Genomic DNA, 22192 nt, shown 5'->3' with positions numbered 1-22192 from the left:
TTACATTGCGAGGGATGGCCTGGGATTGAGAAGTGGGTTGCAGAGTTGGCTGTACTGCTAACAGGTGAGATTCCTGCCTCAACAAAAGGGAAGAACACGGTGGAATTATTGCCAGTATAGTTTTAAAGTGATTTTACCTGCCTTTTGGTCTTTGATTGAGGGGCCACCCAGAGTTGTTTGAAAAATAGCAATGGCATTTATTTATTTGATTTATGTGCCACCCTTCTCCAGAGACTCAGGGTGGCTTACAATGCGTTAAGCAATAGCCTTCATACTTTTGTATATACCTGCTTATTAGGGCTTTCGCCCCCCCCCCAAGTGGTGTTCTTTTGTATACAAAGTCAGCTTATTGCCCCCACAATCCGGGTCCTCATTTTACCTACCTCAAAAGGATGGAAGGCTGAGTCAACCTTGAGCCTGGTGAGATTTGAACTCGCAGTAATTGCAGGCAGCTGGCAGCTAAGTGCTACTTTAACAGCACTTAGTCCACTGCGCCACCAGGCATTGAGACTTATATATTGCCCCAGTCTTACAGCACTCTCTGGACGGTTTACAGAGTCAGCCTCTTTCCCCCAACAATCCGGGTCCTCATTTTACCTACCTCGAAAGGATGGAAGGCTGAGTCAACCTTGAGCCAGTCAGGATTGAACTCCTCACAGTCAGCAGAATTAGCCTGCAATATGGCACTCTGGTCACTGCGCCACCACAGCTTCCTTCCTTCCTTCCTTCCTTCCTTCCTTCCTTCCTTCCTTCCTTCCTTCCTTCCTTCCCAAGTAATAGCACTGAGACTTATATATCGCTTCACAGTACAGCCCTCTCTAAGCAGTTTACAGAGTCGGCCTCTTGCCCCCAACAATCTGGCTCCTCATTTTGCTGATCTCAGAAAAGATGGGACGTCTGAGTCCACCTTGAGCCAATCAGGATCGAACTCCTGGCAGTGGGCAAAGTTAGCTTACAATACTGTATTCTAGCCACTGAACCACCACTGTGTCACCATGAGAAATGAGCAAGTGGAAGGAAGGGGGGAAGGGACTATGGCATGAACTTGCAGTTGCTATCCTTCTGTACCAGCAAACCATTGCTTATTGCAAACCATGAAGGCAGAGGTGCCCTTGTACTCCTGTTTCTGCAATGCCAGATTATTGTGTGTTGTTTATTTATACATTTGCCTTATGAGTATACCAACCTTTCCTCGAAGGCTCTGGGTTCTCTCACATTGTGCTAAGAAATGGCTTGTTTAAACCTAGTTTCCTGACTAAAGAGTGATATGTATGGGTTTAACCATTTATGAAGCCAATGAAGCCTTAATAAGGTTTAAGGAGATACAACACACATGTTCCTTGTCAGAAGTCTGTGTATGATTGAGCTCCCTGCTCTTCCCTTGTATATATTTTTATTTTTATTAAATTTCTATGCCGCCCATCCTGTGCAAGATGACACTGGGCGCTGTATTAGGAAATATCTTGCACTAGCAGGCACGATGACGCTCTTTGGGTGTTTCTTTAGTCCTCTCACTATCGCAAAGCCAGTTTCCCAAAAGTTTTTTTTTTTTTTAAACCTCAGCCCTTTTTTTCCTTGCTTTCTACGTTAAGAAGTAATCTGGCAGATCGAAATGTTCTCTTTCTCCCGTCTTCTGTCAAAGAGGATTCTGTAGGTGGGAAGACGCTGTCTTGTGGGGCTTCCGTGAGCTGGTGGCGGCTGCGTCAGTTGCGGCTGTGATTTGGTCCAGCGTGGAGATGTGGGGAGACGGTCGCTCTGCCGAACAGACACGGCAGAGGGGAAGTCTGCAGGCACGCCGTCGGTTCTTATACACACTCCTCTGTTAAGTCATGCATGTATGAATCAGTCCTGAATCTCACCGAGGGATGCTCGAGCTCTGAGATCCTGTAAAGAAAAGGAAAGATTGTGTGTGCCCACGTGTGCGCCAAGGAAATTGAGATGCCGTGGGCAGCCTGGCTTGCTCCGAGCGAACGTGGGTAACACTCCCGTTTTGCACGGCTGATTTTGGTCCGGCTCGTCAGCCCTGTCCTTCCAGCATGAACGGTGTTATCGAGCCCCCTTCAATCGGGGAGCGTTCTTGGAAGAATGGGGTTGCCCTTCGGAGCTGAGCTGAGCACAGGAGCCTTGCTAAATGCTGCACTGGCGTCCTCTGTTCCTCACAAGATCCCAGCCTGCCGCTGGCTGAATTTTTCAGCTCTTTTAAACAGGCTCTCCAAATTGTGCATGCTTTCACTGGTGCGGGTCAAGGCGACCACATTTCTCGCGACATTTCCTTTGCTGCCTGTAGAAGCGTCCGGAGCAGACGAGACCCTGGGTTTCTGGCCATTTGACTCAAGGAGGGCATCGCCCGGAGGGCATGCGGCCATTGGTCAGCTGCCATTTTGCTACCTGGGCTTCCCCCCTCCCTCCCTCCCTCCCTCCCAGCCAGCTGTCCATCTGTCCCACCGGTATTATTTTTACAAATAACTCAAGGTGACAGACATAATACTCTGGAGACTTTAAAGAAGAGGTTGGTTTGTCTGAAATGGCATAGACCCATGATGGCGGACCTATGGCACGCGTGCCATATCGGGCACGTGAGCTCAGCTCCGGCGTGCACCAGCTGATTTTCGGGCCTTCTGGGCCCACCAGAAATAGGGAAACAGGCTGTTTCCTGCCTCCGGAGTGCCTGGGGGGGAGGGGAAGGCCCGTTTTCGCCCTCCCCAGACTCCTAGAGAGGCTCTGGAGCCTGGGGAGAGCAAAAAACAAGCCTTCTGGTCCCACCAGAAGTCGGCAAATGGGCCGTTTCTGGCCTTCAGAGGGCCTCGGGGGTGGGAAGGCCCGTTTTTGCCCTCCCCAGGCTCCTAGAAAGGCTCTGGAGCCTGGAGAGAGCAAAAAATGGGCCTTCCAGTCCCACCAGAAGTCAGCAAACGGGCCGTTTCTGGCCTTCAGAGGGCCTCCGGAGGGGGGGGAGCCGTTTTTGCCCTCCCCAGGCTCCTAGAAAGGCTCTGGACCCTGGGGAGAGCAAAAAATGGGCTTACCAGGCCCACCGTGCCATTGCGTGCCAAAAGCGGGGGGAGCGCAGGGTAGTTGCATATGCATGCGCGGGGGATGGGGCGCATAGAATTGGTGTGGGCATGTGCGCGACTCCCCCCCTATGCTCCCCCCACTTTTGGCACGCAATGGCAAAAAGGTTAGCCATCCCTGGTATAGACTCTCCTGCTCGAGCAGGGGGTTGGACTAGAAGACCTCATTTTCCTATTTTCCCTCTACAACGGGGGTGCCAAACTCACGGCGCCACATTGTCGTCATGTGACGTCTCACAACTTTCCCACCCCCTTCGCTGGGCGTGGGGTGGGCGTGGCCAGCACATGACGCATCCGTCCCCCGGGCTGTTCAGTTTGACACCCCTGCTGTTACAACAACCCTGTGAGGTGAATTGGGCTGAGAGAGAGAGAAGGACTGGCCCAAAGTCATCCAGCTGGCTTTCATTCTAAGGCGAGATTAGAACTCACCATCTCCTGCTTTCTAACGTGGTGCCTTCACCACTGGCTCTAAACTGGCTGTTGCTACTCCAAGTAAAAATATGGTCTTTTTTTTTTTGACCGACACTTCTGGTTGTCTTTTCTCTTATTTTTCAGGAATATAAAGCACACGCTACTTCCTCGCTCTTTCCTGGTTACATGCATGTCTTGTAAGGTAGATATTTGCAGGGATGAGGTAGTTTTCTGGGACAGAGCCAACTTTTGGTCTCGGAAACAAGGCAGAATCTAAGCCTTTATACCTCCAAGGAGATGAGAATACAATACTGACTTTCCAATCGACCTTGTCTTCCCTAAATCAGTCACCCTCCTGGAATAATTCCACTCTTTTTGCTTCTATACTGATATTCAACTGAGTATTTATAACCTCCTTGGCAGGGGTGGTCCACCCTTGGCAACTTTAAAACCTATGGACCAACTCACAGATTTGGCTCCCTGGGCAGTTCTGGGAGTTAAAGTCCTCAGGTCTTAAAAGTTGCCAAGATTGGACCACCCCTGTTTTAATTTCTAATCCTTTGTTCTCCCAGGAACATGGGGAATATCTTGTGGTGAAATGGGCAGCAAATAAAATGAATCGATAAATAAATACATCTTCCATTGTTCCAGCTGAAGTTGTTCAGAAGGAAAGGACAATGGAAGATGTACAGTATGTATAGTATTTACAGTTGTGGCCAAAATTGGGAAAAGAATTTTTTAAAATTAGCTAATAACACCACTTTGTTTTGGAGTAGTACCATAAAATTATATATCAATGGAAAGATAATTTAATCAAGAATGTAATGCAATAACTTTTGTGAAGGATTTGCTATTAGAATAGCAGTTACAGGATAAAGAAGAAAAGTGAAACACGTAGGAAAAAAAAGATATGCAAAAATTATCACCCTGTCAGTTAATACTTAGTTGGGTAACCTTTAGCATGAATGACGGCCTTACAATGTCTTCCCATGGAGCGAACCAAGTCTTTTAGTTCTGCAGCTGATATCATGTGAAACCAAGATTGAATGATGGCTTCTATTAACTGGGTTTTATTGCTGGGTCGCTTCTGACTAACAAGTTTCTTTAGTCGGCTTCATAGATTTTCAATTGGGTGAAGGTCTGGGCTCTTCCCAGGCCATTCCAGCAGTGGAATAGGATTATCTTGAAACTCCTCCAAAAAAGTGGTGTTATTAGCCATCAAACCTCAAAAATACACTTTTCCCAAAAGGTTTCCACCATTTTGGGCACTACTGCATGTATGAAATTTATTTGCTGCCCATCTCACCACAAGGTGTTCCATGTGGATAAGCCTCTGGTTTGAAAAGCAAACCTTTAACCTTTCCTTCTCCACTTTCAAATTATAAATCCTGAGCTCTGCAATTACCTTGTTCTAACTTTGCACCTGGCAGGTGTTCATTCCCCTGAGAAGGGAAGGCCAAACACCACAAGTGCGTGTCTAGCCTTGACCTGAATGGCAAAAAGAGATTATTCCCCCCCCCCCCCCCCACCAACCAAATTTTAACAGGTCCCTCCTGTTTGCTACCTTGCAGTCTGTGTTTGCTGGGTGATAATGAGAGAAAGTAAAGTTAACAACAGAATAGAAATTTGTGGCTCTTTGCAGTTGGTTGTGTGCGATGCCCGTCCAGGGACTTTGCTTGTTTTTACAACCAGAAGGTCACTTAGAGAAACCCAGGTGGTATTTTGGCTGTCTTATCTTGGGAATTTGGGGGGGGAAATGGGAGATAACCCGAGAAAGTTGATTCTTGTTTCTTCCATTTGGCCAGCTTAATAAAAAACGGATTTGTGTTTTGACTCTGACCTCGCCTCCCTACGTGTGTTAACAAGCTGTTCCATTCAGACACGTGAAGATAAGGAAGGATGAATCCTTGAATTTAACAGGCCTAATAAATTTGGGCCAATTCGTTTTTTCTCCTGGGAGATAGAGGGGTACGATAAGACTATAATCCTTTGGCTTATTTCACTTATAGGCTTTGCTATGGTGTTAAATCGAGAATAATAATAATGTCAAGGCAAATTCCGGAGGTCTGGAATTGTGTGTGTTTTAACAGCAAAGCCCCTTTAATTGGCTCAGCATGTGGGGCAGAATTCATCAGGATGTGACTTTTTAAATAAATTCAAAATGGAGAGGAAAAAATATCAAGGTAACTTTCCTTTCTTTGGCTGCTGCTTCTCTTTTCAGGTAGCTGGATCAGTATTTATCAACCTGAGTCGCTTTAAGATGGGTGGACTTCAACTCCCATAATTCTGCAGGCTGGGAAATTCTGGGAGTTGAATTCCACACATCTTAAAGCGGTCCAGGTAGATTGAATAATCCTGTTTAATTTTTAAAATTTAGATGCACTTTATCATTCAGAGTTGTAGCTGCTTTTCTTTTCGAGTTCCTTTTGACAGGTTGGTCTGTTTTCCAAAGCACATCAGTGGCCTTTTGAGTGGTGCTTAAAAGAAAAGCCCAAAAGGGTATCCACCCCCCCACCCCCATTTATATGTTAAACAGACACCTCAGGGTTACCTTTCCACCATGATACCAACAGTTTGCCAAATAGTTTTCCTTTGATCATTCCAAAAATAATGGCTTTAATTATACAGCAGATTCTATTAGTTTGCTGCTTAAATAGTGTTCTCCCTTGGTTCTAAGTCACACTTGCTCTGGGTGAAAGTTAATTTGCTTTCTGGGATATCCTACTTTTAGATGTTCTCTCGTGTTGTCAGATTTTTGTACGGGGCCGTTTTATGACTTCCTTGTAGTCATATAAGTGGTATAATAGAGAGCCAGTTTGGTCTAGCAATTAAGGTACCAGGCTAGAAAGCAGGAGACACTGAGTTCCAGTCCCAACTTAAACATGAAGGCCAGCTGGATAACTTTGGGCCGATCACCAGGAGCCTGTGAGTTCTAGTACTGCTTTAAGCATGAAAGGCAGCTGGATGACTTTGGGCCAATCACCAGGCGATTGGAGGTTGTAGTCTGGCCTCAGGCACAAAAGCTGGCTAGGTGACTTTCAGCCAACCACCAGGAGACTGGGAGTTCTAGTCCTGCCTTAGGTATGTAAGCCAGGTGGATGTCTTTGGGCCAATCACCAGGCGATTGGGAGTTCTAGTCCCGTCTTAGGCACAAAAGCTGGCTGGATGACTTAGGGCCAACCACCAGGAGACGGTGAGTTCTAGTCCCGCCTTAGCCATGAAGGGAAAGTGGATGACTTTTGGCCAGTCTTTCTTAGCCCAAACAGCTTTACAAGGTGGTGGTTGTGGGGCAAATAGGAGGAAGAAGGTGTGCTGGATAGGTTCACCACCTTATTTGTAAAAACAATAAAGGCGGGGTATGTATTAAATCAACAAATAATCCAGAGACCGGGTCAAGGGCCAAAGGAAGACCAGGGAGCATGCATGGGGAAGCCAGCCATCGGTGTGTAGACAAACACAGGAGCGCAGCCTGAACAGGTTGCTCAGGTATGGCCAGAAAGACACTCCAACCGGGATCAAAAGGCTTTTCACATCACCCCGAAGGAGGCGGAAAGAATGAGAAAATCAGCCAGGCTGCCGTGTACTTGAAACGCAGCTTCTGAGCTCCTTGGGGCAGACCTGGGAGTTCGGAGGCCTCCATGCCCAGCTCCCTTGCCATCCCCGATGCTTAGTTAAGCTTTTACCACCACCAAAAACAACATGGAAAAATGTTACTGTCCTTTTTTCAGTTGGAAGAGAAGAGCCTGGAACTGGGGTCTCCGAGCCTTGGCAACCTTTAAGACCTGTGGACTTCAACTCCCAGAATTCCCCATAGCCTGCCCTGTCTGTGTTGATATGAGTGTTGTTTTCTTCTTGGCATTTCCTTGATTAGGCTGTTGTTTTCTGTAACCACTGTATATCAATAGGGAGCAAAACCCACTCCTTTTTACTACTGATGATGTTACCTAGTTTGGTCATGAAACGTCTGCAAGAAAACAACCAAGCTCACTAAGGACCCCACAGTCCTCCTCCTCCTCCCACACCCCTCACCATTCCAGCACTGATGATGTTGCCTAGTTGGGTCATGAAAAGTCAGCAAGAATACCCCCAAGCTCAGAGAGCACCACGGACCCCACATTCCTCCTCCTTTTCCTCCTGCTCTGCCGCTGGCCTGCAAACCCTTTGATGTTACCTACATGGGTGATGAAAGGTCTGCAAGAAAACAGCCAATCTCAGAGACCATCAAGGACCCCACAGTCCTCCTCCTCTTCCTCGCAACCCCCCCTCCCTTCCAGCCCTGATGATGTTACCTAGTTAGGTCATGAAATGTCTGCAAGAAAGCAGCCCAGCTCAGAGAGCACTAAGGACCCCATAGTCCTCCCTCCCTCACTTCTAGCACTGATAATGTTACCTAGTTGGATAATGATTCGTCTGCAAGAAAACCACCAAGTTCGGAGAGCACACCCCTCTTCTCCCAGCCGTCAGGAATTTTCCAAAACTCCTCCCTTCCATCTTTTCATTTCTGCTGGCTTTAATTTTTAATTGGATTTTAATTGCAGCATTTCCATTTTGCCTCATTTTTAGTATTGCAAGTTGCTTTTGATTATCATATATGTATGTGCGTATATATGTATATGTATGCATAGATGTATATGTATATGTACGTATATACATACGTCTGTAGAAAATCAGGGCGTGCAATAATAAATACTTTAATTTTCTTTATTTCTGCCTTTCTCCACTCCTCTTAGCTTATCACTTCGACTAACTCTGGAAAAAGGGCCCGTCTGGGTGCAAAAACCATTGCAGGAGCCCCTGTCACTTTTGCAGAAGTCCCTCTCAAACAGAATTGCATTTGGCCGCTCTGTAGGATAAGCGCCAGGTTTCACCTCGATACGTTTCCCTGATTAAACCGGGCAATGTGAGTGTCCCCTTTGGCACTCTTCGCGCAGTAGGGCGCCCGCACGAAGGAACTTTCCCTTCCTCCCTTATCCGTCCTTTGTTTCGATTTAAAATGACATTCCTTCTAATGTTTCCGCGCTTGCTCCAGTGAATCTGGCATTTTGCTGTGCCCGTCGAAGTCCTTAAGTGGCACGGCTCTGGGCAAAGATGCTGGGTCACTCATCTGTTCACCAATGTCCGAAAACTCCTGCGGAAGTAGGAAAAAAAGTTACTTTAGAAAAACTTCCAACAGGAAGGGTTTGTGATACTGTCAATCAGGGTGGATTTGATTTAAATCGAGTTGATTTAAATCACAATTTAAATCATGATTTAAATCACTAGTAAAAAGGCTTGATTTAAATCAACTCGATTTAAATCATAATCTTTAAAGAGCAACTGTCATCTCTGCTCCTCCTTTGACCCACTGTTGACTCACTGATAGTCCCAATGTTGCAAAATCTACAGCCTCCTGCTACATAACTAAGCTCCATTTCATGCTGAATAAACTAAATTATTTATGTATCTTAAATAGAAAACTATCTTACGATAGATTTTTACCCCAAAAGTTTTTTATTAAAATAAGTTCGATAAAAATCAAAAAAATCCGATTTAAATCAAAAAAATCTGATTTTTTTGATTTAAAAAAAAAAACATTGATTTTTATCCACCCTGCTGCCAATGAGGAAAATGTGGGTCATCCAAAAGGTCCCTCTTGTAGCGTCTGACTTCCTCCATGGCTCTCCAACCATCTGACCAACCTTGGCAATTTCAACTCCCAGAATTCCCCAGCCAGCAGGGGCATTCTGGGAATTGAAGTCCACAGGTCTTAAAGTTGCCAAAGTTGGACACCCCTGATCTAAAGCGAAGGTGAGAAATTGAACACAACTTTGTGGACTTCAATTCCCAGAATGCTGGCTGGGGAATTCTGCATCTTGAAGACTTCAACTCCCAGAATTCCCCAGCCAGTAGGGGGATTATGGGGGTTGAAGTCCACATAATGAGGTCTTAAAAGTTGCCAGGGTTGGACACCCGTGATCTAAAAATAAAGGTGAGAAGTTTTAACGCAAGTTTTAAGACCGTCGTGGCATTCCCCTGGTCACATGATCAAAATTCAGACCCTTGTCAACTGACTCATATTTATGACGGTTGCAGCGACCTGGGATCACGTGATCCCCTTTTGTGACCCCTTCTGACAAGCAAAATCAACAGGGAAACCAGATTCATTTAACAACCGTGTGGCCATCTTAAAAAAACTTCAGTGATTCACTTAAACAACTGGCAAGAAAAGTCTTAAAATGGGGCAAAACTAACTTAAGGAATGTTTCACTTAGCAACAGAAATTTGGGGCTCCATTGTGGTTGAGGGATATTTGAGCATGGATCTCTCTGACATTTGTATTTTATCGGGTTCTGCTAATCTATCTGAAATGTTAATACATATTGGGACTAGAAGACCTCCCAAAGTCCCTTCCAACTCTGTCATTCTATATTCCCTATTGCTAGTTACGATATGCCACACGCTAAATAAATAAATAACGGTTGCTAAACAACTGATTGTAAATTGAGGCCTAGTTGTACAGAATCAGAATCAGAATCAGAATAGAGCAGGAAGGGACCTTGGAGGTCTTCTAGTCCAGCCCCCTGCTCAAAGCAGGAGATCCTAACTACACTCTGTCCAGTCTCTTGTACAGTACGTCCAAACGACAAAGCGATATCGGTCGTTACAAAATAAGGATTAGGTTGGAACTTGCTGGTCTTAAGAGCCGAGTTTCTGCTTTAAAGAACGAGGAAATCGTAATTTTGAAGCGGAGATGAGTCAAATCCTCGCGTCAGATCTTTTCCTTCACCTGCCAGCCGGCCTCCACCTCCTGCCCTGTCAGTTCAATGGCACACCTTTATTTATTTTCCTTATCTGCACCACTTTCCATACCAGCAAACCTCAAAAGGAGTTTGCAGTCAAGGAATTAAAGGCCAACGAGAAAAAAAAATGCTAAATTAAAACAATAGGAGAGCAGCAACAAAAACATGATGATGAACCCTGAAAGCTTAAGGGAAGGGTGGGTACCTAAAGGAAGTCACTGAAAACATTTTTGAGCATGGGCAGAGTGCAGACACCCTCCTCACAAACCACAAACTCTGACTAACCACAAGTTGTCCTCGATGTACGACCACAACTGAGCCCCCGATTCCTGTTGCTAAGCGAGACATTTTTAAAGTGAACTTTGTCCCATTTTAGGACCCCCCACCACCACCACAATTTTTAAGTGAATCCCTGCAGTTGTTAAGTTAGTCACACGGTCGTTAAATGAATCCGGCTTCCCCATTTTCTTTGCTCGTGAGAAGGTCTCAAAAGGGGATCATGTGACCCCGGGACACTGCAACCGTCATAAATACGAGTCAGTTGCCAAGCGTCTGAATTTCGATCACATGGGGAGCCAGCATGCTTTAAATGGATGGACTTCAACTCCCAGAATCCCCCAGCCAGCTACTGGAGGGGAATTCTGGAAGTTGAAGTCCACCATCATCCAGTCCTCAGGGTTGAGACTGACAGGCTCCGAGAGTAGTGAGCAATTTAAATATTTTGGCTTTTCTGCTGAAGTCGTTTCTGTGTTTACGACGGCTTCATTTTGTAAACCTGCCCAGGTGACTTGCAAATTCAACAGATAAGTAAGTCCGGCTTATATGGATCCCAACCCTCCTGAATTGGCTCAGAAGATCTATAGAGAACTATAAAAACACCGTGTTTCCCCGAAAATAAGACCCTGTCTTATATTTTTTTTGAACCCTGAAATAAGCGCTTGGCCTTATTATCGGGGAGGTCTTATTTTGGGGCGCGTGGAGGAAACCAGAGGAAATGGCGGGGACCAGCTGCACATGGTTTAAATATTTTTCAGGGGGGGGGCTTATTTTAGTGCATGTGCTGAAAAGCCCAATTGGACTTATTATCAGGGGAGGTCTTATTTTAGGGGAAACAGGAAGATTTTTTTTTAAAGGCCAGACAGGGAATAATGGGTGGAAACTGATCAAGGAGAGATTCAACCTAGAAAATAAGGATAAATTTTCTGACAGTGAGAAGAACCAACCAGTGGAACAGAAGCTGCCTTCAGAAGTTGCGGGAGCTTCATCCCTGGAAGCTTCAAGAAGAGACTGGACTGCCATCGGTCAGGAATGGTGTAGGGTCTCCTGCTTGGATGGGGGGTTGGACTAGATGACCCACAAGGTCCCCTCCAACTCTGTTAAATCTGTTAAAAAGAACAAATCTCGAAAATCCTTTCCATAGAGCCATGGATAGGGTGTGTCGAAGAAAATCCCAGCTGAAAATCCCAGGTTTCTGGCTTTCGATCTCGCTTCCTCCCTTTTCAAGGACTTTCCCAGTGTTTGGGCCCCTGAAGGGAAGGCTGAACGTCCCAACAGATGCTAATTCAAGGCCCGATTACTACATATTTGGAATTTAGTTTGATTAAGAGAGATTAGTAATAATGATGATGATGATGATGATGATACATGTCATGGAAGGAATAGGTACAGGGAGTCCTTGACTTACGACCACAATTGAGCTCAACGTTTCTGTTCTTAAGTGAGACATCTGTTAAGTGAGTTTTGCTCCATTTTACGACCTTTCTTGCCACAGTTGTTCAGGGAATCTGGCTCCCCCATGGACTTTGCAGGGAAAGGGGATCACATGACCTGGGGGGGGGACACTGAACAGAACAGATAACAAAGCTGGAAGGGACCTTGGAGGTCTTCTAGTCCAACCTGCTGCTCAGGCAGGAAACCCTAGACAGGGATGGCTAACCTTTTTGCCATTGCCCACGTGCATGTGCGCGCAACACACACACACACACCGTTCCTGGCACATGATGGCCTGGTAGGCCCGTTTTTCTTTCTTACCTGGTTCCAGATCCTCTCTTTATCTGGGAAGGGCGAAAACAGCCTTTCTCACTCTCTCAGAGGCCCTCCAAAGGCCTGAAACAGCCCATTTCCCAACTCCCAGTGGGACAGGAAGTGACATTTTTTGCTGTCCCCAGCCTCCAGAGCCCATCTAGGAGTCTCTAGGAGCCTCTCTAGGAGTCTCTAGGAGCTTCTCTAAGAGTCGATGGAGGCTGGGGACAGCAAAAAACGTCACTTCCTGTCCCACCGGGAGTCGGGAAATGGGCCCTTTCAGCCTCCGTAGGGCCTCCAAGGGAGTGGGGAAGGCTGTTTTCGCCCTTCCCAGATAAATAGAGAGGATCCGGAGCCAGGTAAGAAAGAAAAACGGGCCTTCCCCACCCCACCCCAGGCCCTCTAGAGGCAGGAAACAGCCTGTTTCCCTACTTCTGGTGGGCCCAGAAGGCCTGAAAATCAGCTGGCTGGCACGTGCATACGCCCCAGAGCTGAACTGGCGTGCCCACTAATATGGCTCCGCGTGCCACCTGTGGCATGCGTGCCATAGGTTCGCCATCACGGCCCTATACCATTCCAGACAAGTAGCTGTTTTCTACTGTCCAAAACCTCCAGTGATGGAACACCTACAACTTCTGGTGGCCAGCTGTTCCACTGGTTAATTGTCCTCACTATTAAGAAATTCCTCCTTAGTTCCAAGGTTGCTTCTCTCCTTGATCAGTTTCCACCCATTGCTTCTTGTCCTGCCCTCGGGTGCTTTGGAGAATAGCTTGACTCCCTCTTCTTTGGGGCAGCCCCTCAGATATCGGAAGACTGCTATCATGTCTCCCCTGGTCCTTCTTTTCATTAAACTAGACATCCCCAGTTCCTGCAACCGTTCTTCATATGTTTCATCCTCCAGTCCCCTAATCCTCTTGGTTGCTCTTCTCTGCACTCTTTCCAGAGTCTCAACATTCCCCAGTCGATGGGGAAGACGGATTCACTTAACAACCAGGTTACTAATTTAACAACTGTGGTGATTCACTTAACAATTGTGGCAAGAAAAGTCATAAAATGGGCCAAAACTCACTTAACACATGGTTCCCGTAAGAACAGCAACATCGTAAGTCGAGGACTACCTGTATTTTCAGGCTGTGGCCCCAGGCAAGATGGGGTGCTGCCATCATTTCTTGTGTGTGTAGAACCTATAAATCCCTTGCAAGGAATTGGATAAAAGATGGACATTTAACAACTGACTTTTATTAATTATTTTTCTAGCAAGGGTTTGGTTCACAGCTGTTGGCTGTGTCCTGGTCTCTTGTTGGCTCACCAAGCTTGGCTGGCTGCTTGCTTATTTAGAACAGAATAGAATGAGCTGGAAGGGACCCTGGAGGCCTTCTAGTCCAGCCCCCTGCTCAGGCAGGAGATCCTATACCATTTCAGACAAATGGTTATCCAATCTCTTCTTAAAAACCTCCAGTGATGAAACACCCACAACCTCTGGTGGCAAGCTGTTCCACTGGTTAATTGTTCTTACTGTCAGGAAGTTTCTCCTTAATTTCAAGTTGCTTCTCTCCTTGATTAATTTCCACCCATTGTTTTTTGTCCTGCCCTCCTGTGCTTTGGAGAATAAGTTGACCCCCATCCTCTTTGTGGCAGCCCCTTAAATATTTAGGCTGTCCCTCTTATGTGTCACAGCTCTGGGCGCCTTACAAAACAATAATATAAACCAAAGTCTTAGTTTATTGCCAACAGATCTGGGCAGAGCCCCACAGAATGGCAATAGTCACAATTTCCATTTAAATCGGGGCTGTCCAATCTTGGCAAACTTTAAGACCTCTGGACTTCAACTCCCAGAATTCCCCAGCCAGACAAGTTTTAAAGTTGCCAAGATTGAGAAACACAGCTTTAAAAACAACAACAACAACAACTCCTGCTTGATTAACTGGGATTTAGGGTTAAGGTGACCTGGAGAATTCTGGGAGTTGAAGTCCCACAAGTCTTAAACTACCCTCCAATTTAAATCTTTCAACTTCATTTTAGAAGTTCCCAAGGCGAAACTCTTGGTATATCAGAAGATGTTTTGGTATTCATTCTTAAAAGAGAGATAACTGTCCCTACGGCCAGCCCAAGGCATTTAACCGTGTATTCTGGAGATAATTTTAATCTCTGCTGTCTGTCCTCTCTGGATTTGTAAGCAACCTCGTGGAACATAACTGAACATTCAGATCTTGTGGGTGGAGGCCACAGAAGCAGACCTCATACATTACTCTAAGTTTCCCCTTGGAGATAGATGTAGCTCCCAGCCAGCTTCCGCAGGTCCTGCGCTTAACATTGTGCAGGCATTTTTCCTGAGTGTTTGCAAACTTCCTCTCTCTGGTCTTCTCAATAAGAGGGTTCTGCAAACAATGTGGCTGAAAGAGGCCAAAGCAAGCCATCTAGAAATTTACTTGCCCCACCTAGATTGACCGCTGTCAGCCCCCAAAAGAAAGCAAAAGCCCGGAGAAGCAAGTTTGAAAGCAGTACTACAGGTAGTGCTTGACTTACAACAGTTTGTTTACAGCCATGTGCAGATCTGTACATTGGGGAAACAAAACAACCACTTCAAAACCACTTGGCACAACCTAGGATAATGTTGGCGAACCTTTTCAGCACTGAGTGCTGAAACGGGAACGTGTGTGCACGCATGTTGGAAACTGGAAGAGCATGCGCATGTCGGGAAGATGATCTTCTGGTTTCCAGCGCACGAATGTGCACCGGCCAGTTGGTCTTCATGCGCGCATATGAGCCAGAAACCAAAAGACCAGGTGGCCAGTGCATATGTACACCCCTGAAACCAGAAGATTATCTTCCTGGTGCATGCATGCACACCAGGCCACTGCTCTTCTGGTTTACAGCGCTCCTGCGAGTGTAAAGACCAGCTGTCCAGCGCACCCAAACCCGGAAAAGCAACAGGCAAACGGCTCGTGTGCCCGGAGAGATGGCTCTGCGTGCCACTTCTGGCAAGCATGCCATCACGGATCCAGGAGAACAAACCCATCACGACAAGATTCAGCCCTTCCATTTGCATTTAAAAAAAGACACAGGCCCCTCTTTTGAAGGCAGCAAAGTCCACATTTTGGACAGAGAGGAGGGCTGCTTTGAAAGAGGGGTCCAAGAGGCCATCTATGTCCAAATTGAACAGCCCTCCCTCCACAGAAGGGGAGGGATAGGACCTCATCTATCTCCAGTCTACAACACAGATCCTTTCAGCAGTTCCCAAAAGGCTCCACACCCATTTGCACCACTCAGGTAACCCTGAGGACACAGGTAAACCTCCAAGGGGCCTCAAGGACCCTCTAAAAGGATGCCAATGACCAGCTGTCTGCAAGGAGTATAAATCCTTCCATTCCCCACCATTCAGTCAGAGCTGAAGAAGCTTCTTGGATGAGAAGCGAAACTTCTTCAAAGAAAAACCAGAAAGTCCAGTTGCCTCCTGAAAAAAAACACCTTTGGGACGACAGTTCATTTAGTGACTGTTCAGTTACAACAGCCCTGAAAAAAGTGGCTTATCACCGTTTTTCACACTTGTGACAGTTACAGCATCCCCATGGTCACATGATCAAAATTCAGACTCTTGGCAACTGGTTCGTATTTATGACGGCCGCAGTATCCCGAGATCATGTCGTCCCCTTTTGCGACCTTCTGACAAGTAAAGTCTCCAGGAAAGCCTGATTCACTTAACAACCGTGTTCCTAACTTGCCACCTGCAGGGATTCACCTACAAGGAAGATCGTAAAATGGGGCAAAACCCACTTAACAGATTTCTCACTTAGCAGCCTGAATTTGGGGCTCAATTGTGGTCGTAAATTGAGGACTACCTGCAATATTGCAAGGTCCAATCTGGGTCGGTCATCCAGACCAGAGGTTTTGTTTTGTCTTCCGAGCTTTCAGACTCATGGTGGAGCCCATCCTCCGAGAACGTCTCTCCAGCAGAGCGTGTGCTGTTCCGTGTGTGGCTTTTTAGATGCTGATCGGGGTGTTGATGGCTGGCTTTTAAGCCATTGGCTGTTTGCTTTTTCAGGGCCAAGCCCTAGTCTCCTAAGTACTTGATAAACTAAGCCGGGGGTAAATCAGCACTCCTCTTGACTGACTGGGCCCATTTCCCAGGCTCCCATCACTTCCCTGGCTGTTTTTGGGCCTGCTCGTCCAGCAATCTTAGTTAGATACAAAATTACTTTGTGACCCAGATTGGATTCTGTAACATTATCCCGTGACACATATATCCGCCTTCATTTGTAATAATAATATTGGTTGGGGGGGGGGGTCTTCCTTAAAAAGTTATATCTGAACAGATATCCCAAAGGTGCTTTTTCAAGCAGCAACTGGATGTTCCTGTTTTTTTCCATTCCATTCCATCCTATCCCACTCCCACTCTATTCTCTATTCTCTATTCTATTCCTATTCTGTTGTGTTCTATTCTATTCTATTCCTATTCTGTTCTGTTCTATTCTATTCTATTCTATTCTATTCTATTCTATTCTATTCTATTCTATTCTACTCTACTCTACTCTACTCTACTCTACTCTACTCTACTCTACTCCACTCCACTCCACTCCACTCCACTCCACTCCACTCCACTCCACTCCATTCCATTCCATTCCATTCCATTCCATTCCATTCCATTCTCTATTCCATGTTCTGTTCTGTTCTGTTCTGTTCCGCTCTACTCTATTTTATTCTGTTCTAACATGTTTCCCCAAAAATAAGTCCAGGTCTTATATAAATTTTTGCTCCAAAAGACACATTAGCACTTATTTTCTGGTTACCTCTTATTTTTGGGAAAATACGGTACTAAATGCACCCTATCTTAATTGGCTGACTATCTTAACTGGGGCTTATTTTGGGAGGTAGGGCTTATATTACGAGCATCCTGAAAAATCACGCTAGGACTTATTTTCTGGTTGGGTCTTATTTTCAGGAAAACAGGGTATTATTCTGTTCTCCTGTGTTTCCCTGAAAATAAAGCTGGGTCTTATATTAATTTTTGCTCCAAAAGATGCATTAGGTCTTATTTTCCACTTCGGAGAAATACGGCACTAAATATGTCCGTCTGGTTGATGATCTTAACTAGGGCTTATTTTGGGGGTAAGGCTTATAATACGAGCATCCTGAAAAGTCATGTTAGGGCCTTATTTTTGGGGAAACAGCGTAGTTTGTTCAGTTCTGTTCCATTCCCTAAGGAGGCATCAGCCATTGCCTCCTTCTCCACCCTTAGCCAGTTCAGATCAGAACAGATCACCCGGTTGGGAAGGTCCTCCTGAAAAAACAGATGTGACGCTTCCAGGTCGATCCTCAAGCAGCTCTGGAATTTCCTTGGGAAATAAGATTCGAAGAAGGAGGACCTTGATTTTTCACAGTGCAGCACCTCTAGCAGCCTTGAAGAAGTGCCAAGGACATTGGGATGTTGGGAATGTGGTTTTCATTCTCCAGCCTGCAGTCAGGAGACGAATGATTTCTGAAATGGCTTCTGGCATTTTCTTGGTTTTGGTCCAGGGGAAGGCATAGAGAGAGCCGAAGGCTTTGATGTTGAGTGAGATGGGGCTGCCTTATTTCTACAGTTCTCACTCCGTTTGCTGTAAAAACTGGAATTTTTTTGGAATTTTCTAATGGAAAATTCAGGGCAACGGTGGTGGTGGTGGTGATTGATTGCATAATATTACAGTATGAAGGTACAAGGAGTCCTGGATTTACAACCCATTCACTTAGTGGCCGTTCCAATTTACAGTGTTCGAAGTTACAATGGCACTGGGGGAAAAAGTGACTTATGACCGTTTTTCACACTTACGACCATTGCAGCCTCCCTATGGTCACATCGTCAAAATTCAGATGCTTGGCAACTTAACTCGTACTTACGACCATTGCTGTGTCCCGGGGCTCATGTTTATTTATTTATTTATTTATTTATTTATCTAATTTTTATACCGCCCTTCTCCCGAAGGACTTAGGGTGGTGAACAGCCAAAGATAAAACAAACACATATATAAAATTTAAAAGCAATTTAAAAACATTTTAAATAATTTGGCCCCAACATCATTAAAAAACAAAAGCAACCCATTAAAATTAATGTTTAGGCCAGCCCATCTTGTTGGAACAATAACGTCTTGAGGGCACGGCTAAAGGTGTGTAGGTCATGGATCATCCGTATCTCCGGGGGCAATTCATTCCTGAGGGTCGGTGCCCCCACAGAGAAGGCTCTCCCCCTGGGGGTCGCCAGTCGACATTGTTTGACCAGACGGTACCCTGAAGAGCCCCTCTCTGTGGGAGCGTACTGGCCGGTGAGAGGCTGTCAGAAGCAGAAGGCGATCTCATAAGTACTCAGGTCCTAAGCCATGGAGCGCTCTAAAGATGGTAACCAACACCTTGAATCGCACCCGGAAGACCACTGGGAGCCAGTGCAGCTCGCGCAGGAGGGGTGTTACATGGGAGTGCTGTGTCGCTCCCATAATCACCCGCGTGGCCGCATTCTGGACCAGTTGGAGCCTCCGGGTGCTCTTCAAGGGGAGCCCCATGTAGAGAGCATTACAGTAGTCCAGACGGGAAGTGACGAGGGCATGAGTGACCGTGCGCAAGGAGTCCCGATCCAGAAAGGGACGCAACTGGCGAATCACGCAAACCTGATAGAAAGCCCCCCTGGCCACAGCCGTCACATGATCTTCTAGCGACAGCCACGCATCCAGGAGGACGCCCAAGTTGCGAGCCCTCTCTGAGGGGGCCAAGATCTCACCCCCAACAGTCAGCGATGGAACCAGCTGGCTATAACGGGATGCCGGAAGCCACAGCCACTCGGTCTTGGAGGGGTTTAGCCGGAGCCTGTTTCTCCCCATCCAGATCCGCACGGCCTCCAGGCACCGGGACATCACGTCAAGGGCATCATTGGGGTGGTCTCCTTTTGCCACCTTCAGTCAATGGTCCACTTAACAACCAAGTGACTAACTTGCCAACTGCAGTGATTCACTTAACAACTGCAGCAAGGAGTAAAGTTGTAAAATGGGCAAGTCTCACTTAACAAATTTCTCAGCGACATAAATGTTGGGCTTGATTGTTGGTTGTAAGTTGAGAACTCCCTGTAACATCGGTTTAGTCTTGTGTTGTTTTTCCAGCTCTCTGCTGTCCTCAGAATATTTCCCCACATTTTTTATGTACGGGCGACTCAGAGAAAGGCGCTGTTTAGTTTTCTGTTGTTTTGCGATAACAAACCCCTCCTGGCTGACTGCAGGAATCAAGTCCACTGCTTCTAATTGCATCCATTTAGAGACTTTAGGAAAAAAACATCACAAAGGAATTAATTGAAATTAAGGGGAAAATTGAAATGTAAAATTGAATAAAATGGAAATGTTAATAAATGATGCAAGTAAGAATAAAACAATACATGTAAGAAATAAAATAGAAGAAAGATATTGTTAAGGGTTATACTATTAAAGGATTTAAGATAAAAATGGAATAAGTTGAAATACATTGTTAATAATTAAAAAATAAGGGGAATTTTGAGAAAATAAACGAAAGAAAAGTCGGGGTTGCCTGGACACCATTGTGGAAAATAGAAAATAGATACAGCAATAGAGAGAGATGAAAGAGGAGGAGAGGGATGGAAGGGAGGAAGAAGGAGAGAGAAGAATGGGAAGAAAGGAAAGAGGTAAGGAAGGAAGGGAGGGGAAATAAGAGCAGGAGAGAGGGTTAGAAAGGGAGAAAGAGAGGAGGAGAGGGAGAAAGGAAGGGGAAGTACAGAAGGAGTAGGAGAAGAGAGAAGAAGAAAGTAGAAAGGAAAGAAGGGAGGGAGAGATTGAGAAGAAAGATTGCTGTACAATAAAAAAGATAAAATGGAAGAAAGGCAACTCCGAACATGCATGAATGTACTAGGATAAAGAATGAATTATTAAAAAATAAAAGAGAATAAATATGAGTTAAAACAGAAAAATTAGAATTTGAGGGCGAATTAAGATTTATTGGTTTATTTATTTATTGGTTCGATATATATGCCGCCCTTCTCCGGAGACTCAGGGTGGCTTACAATGCGTTAAGCAATAGCCTACATACATTTGTATATACCTGCTTAGTAGGGCTTTTTGGGGCCCCCCAAGCGGTGTTCTTTTTTATACAAAGTCATCTTATTGCCCCCACAATCCGGGTCCTCATTTTACCCACCTCGGAAGGATGGAAGGCTGAGTCAACCTTGAAGATGTTGTTTATATAAATAAGCATAGAAATTTTAAGATATGATTAAAAAATGGAAAAAGGAAATTTTGACAAAAATTGTAACTGAGTAAAATGTACTTGAATATGTTAAATTGTATAAGCTGTGATATGGCCAATACTCTATTCATAAAATATGCGGGTGAAAAATGGGGTGGGGGGGAGAGAAATAAAACTTGATTCAAAAAAAAGGAAAAAACATCACCCTGAACAAGCCACAGCTTAGCTGTGTTTACCTAGCTTGGGGACTTGCCGAAGGATGCTCCAAGTAAGTGGTTTAGAGATTAACAGAGTTGGAAGGGACCTTGCAGGTCATCTAGTCTAACCCACCCACCCACCCAAGCAGGAGACCCTACACCATTTCTGACAGATGGCAGTCCGGTCTCTTCTTGGAAGCTTCCAGGGATGAAGCTCCCATAACTTCCAAAGGCAACTTCTGTTCCATGGGTTGATGGTTCTCCCTGTCAGGAAATTCCTCCTTATTTCCAGGTTGAATCTCTCCTTGGTCAGTTTCCATCCATTGTTCCTTGTTTGGCCTTCAGGTGCTTTGGAAAACAGTTTGACCCCCTTCCTCCTCTCTGGGGCAGCCCCTCAAATATTGATATCCTGTCTCCCCTGGTCCTTCTCTTCACTAGACTAGCCATGATTCCCAGTTCCTGCAACCGTTCATTGTATGTTTGAGCCTCCAGTCCCCTCATCATCCTGGTTGCTCTTCTCTGCACTCTTTCCAGAGTCTCAACATCCTTTTTTTATAGTGTGGTGACCAAAACTGGATGCAGGACTCCAGGTGTGGCCTTACTAAGGCTTTGTAGAGTGGTATTAGTACTTCCCTTGATCTATATTGTATCCTTCTGTTAGTGCAGTTTAGGATTGCGTTGGCTTTTTTGGCTGCCGCCACACACTGCTGGCTCATATTTAACTGGTTGTCCACTAAGACTCCAAGTTCCCTTATTACAGGTTATTACAGGTAGTCCTCGACTTATAACCACAATCGAGCTCAACATTTCCGTTGCTAAGGGGGACATTTGTTAAGCGAGTTTGGTCCCGTTTTACGACTTTTCTTGCCCCCATCGTTAAGTGAATCTCTGCAGTTATTACATTAGTAAAATGGTAGTTACGTTGGTTTTCCCCATTGACACTGCTTCTCAGAAGGTCGCAAAAGCGGATCTCACGACCGACAACATCCCCCCCCCCCCCCGGGGAAACTACAACCATCATAAATGCCAGTTCTTCTCTTTCTCAGCCTAGCCCACCTCACAAGGTTGTTGTTGGGAAAATAGGAGGACGAGGAAGGAGGAGTATTATGTATGTTCACCCCCTTGCTCTAATGAATAAGAGAAATCGTATAATTGGAAGCTGTGGGAATCTCTTTTGCTTCCCTAACCTCCTGCTTTCTCTCCCCTTGCAGGGATCCATGTGCACGACGCTTCCTGCCCCCAGATGAGCCCCCCAGGGCTGACGGGGCTTTTTCGGCCCAGATAGCCGGTGGGCACCCACCCACCCCCATCCAGCAGAATGCCGTCCACCAGCCGAGCGGGCAGCCTGAAAGACCCTGAAATCGCCGAGCTCTTTTACAAAGAAGATCCGGAGAAGCTCTTCACCGACCTCCGGGAGATCGGCCATGGAAGCTTCGGAGCTGTTTATTTTGTAAGTAGTCTTTTTTTGGGGGGTGGGAGGGAAAGATTCCTTCAAGGGCACATGGGA

At 45.8% G+C, this 22192-nt stretch overlaps 1 protein-coding gene across 1 annotated transcript in view; it reads left to right on the top strand.

The window, feature by feature from the left end:
- Nucleotides 1-22192, top strand: part of TAOK1 (TAO kinase 1) — a 78623-nt gene that overhangs the window by 20211 nt on the left and 36220 nt on the right. The window contains exon 2 of the mRNA XM_060692323.2: nucleotides 21897-22135. Within this exon, the coding sequence (XP_060548306.2) occupies nucleotides 22004-22135 (132 nt within the window). The 5' untranslated portion in view covers nucleotides 21897-22003. The remainder of the gene's footprint in view (nucleotides 1-21896; nucleotides 22136-22192) is intronic.

This window comes from Pantherophis guttatus, chromosome 1 (genome assembly GCF_059756535.1).
Source record: "Pantherophis guttatus breed Tessera chromosome 1, ASM5975653v1, whole genome shotgun sequence".
NCBI classification, from domain to species: Eukaryota; Metazoa; Chordata; class Lepidosauria; order Squamata; family Colubridae; genus Pantherophis; species Pantherophis guttatus.
Note: the sequence above shows the minus strand (reverse complement) of the source record. Positions and strands in the feature narration are given on the sequence as shown.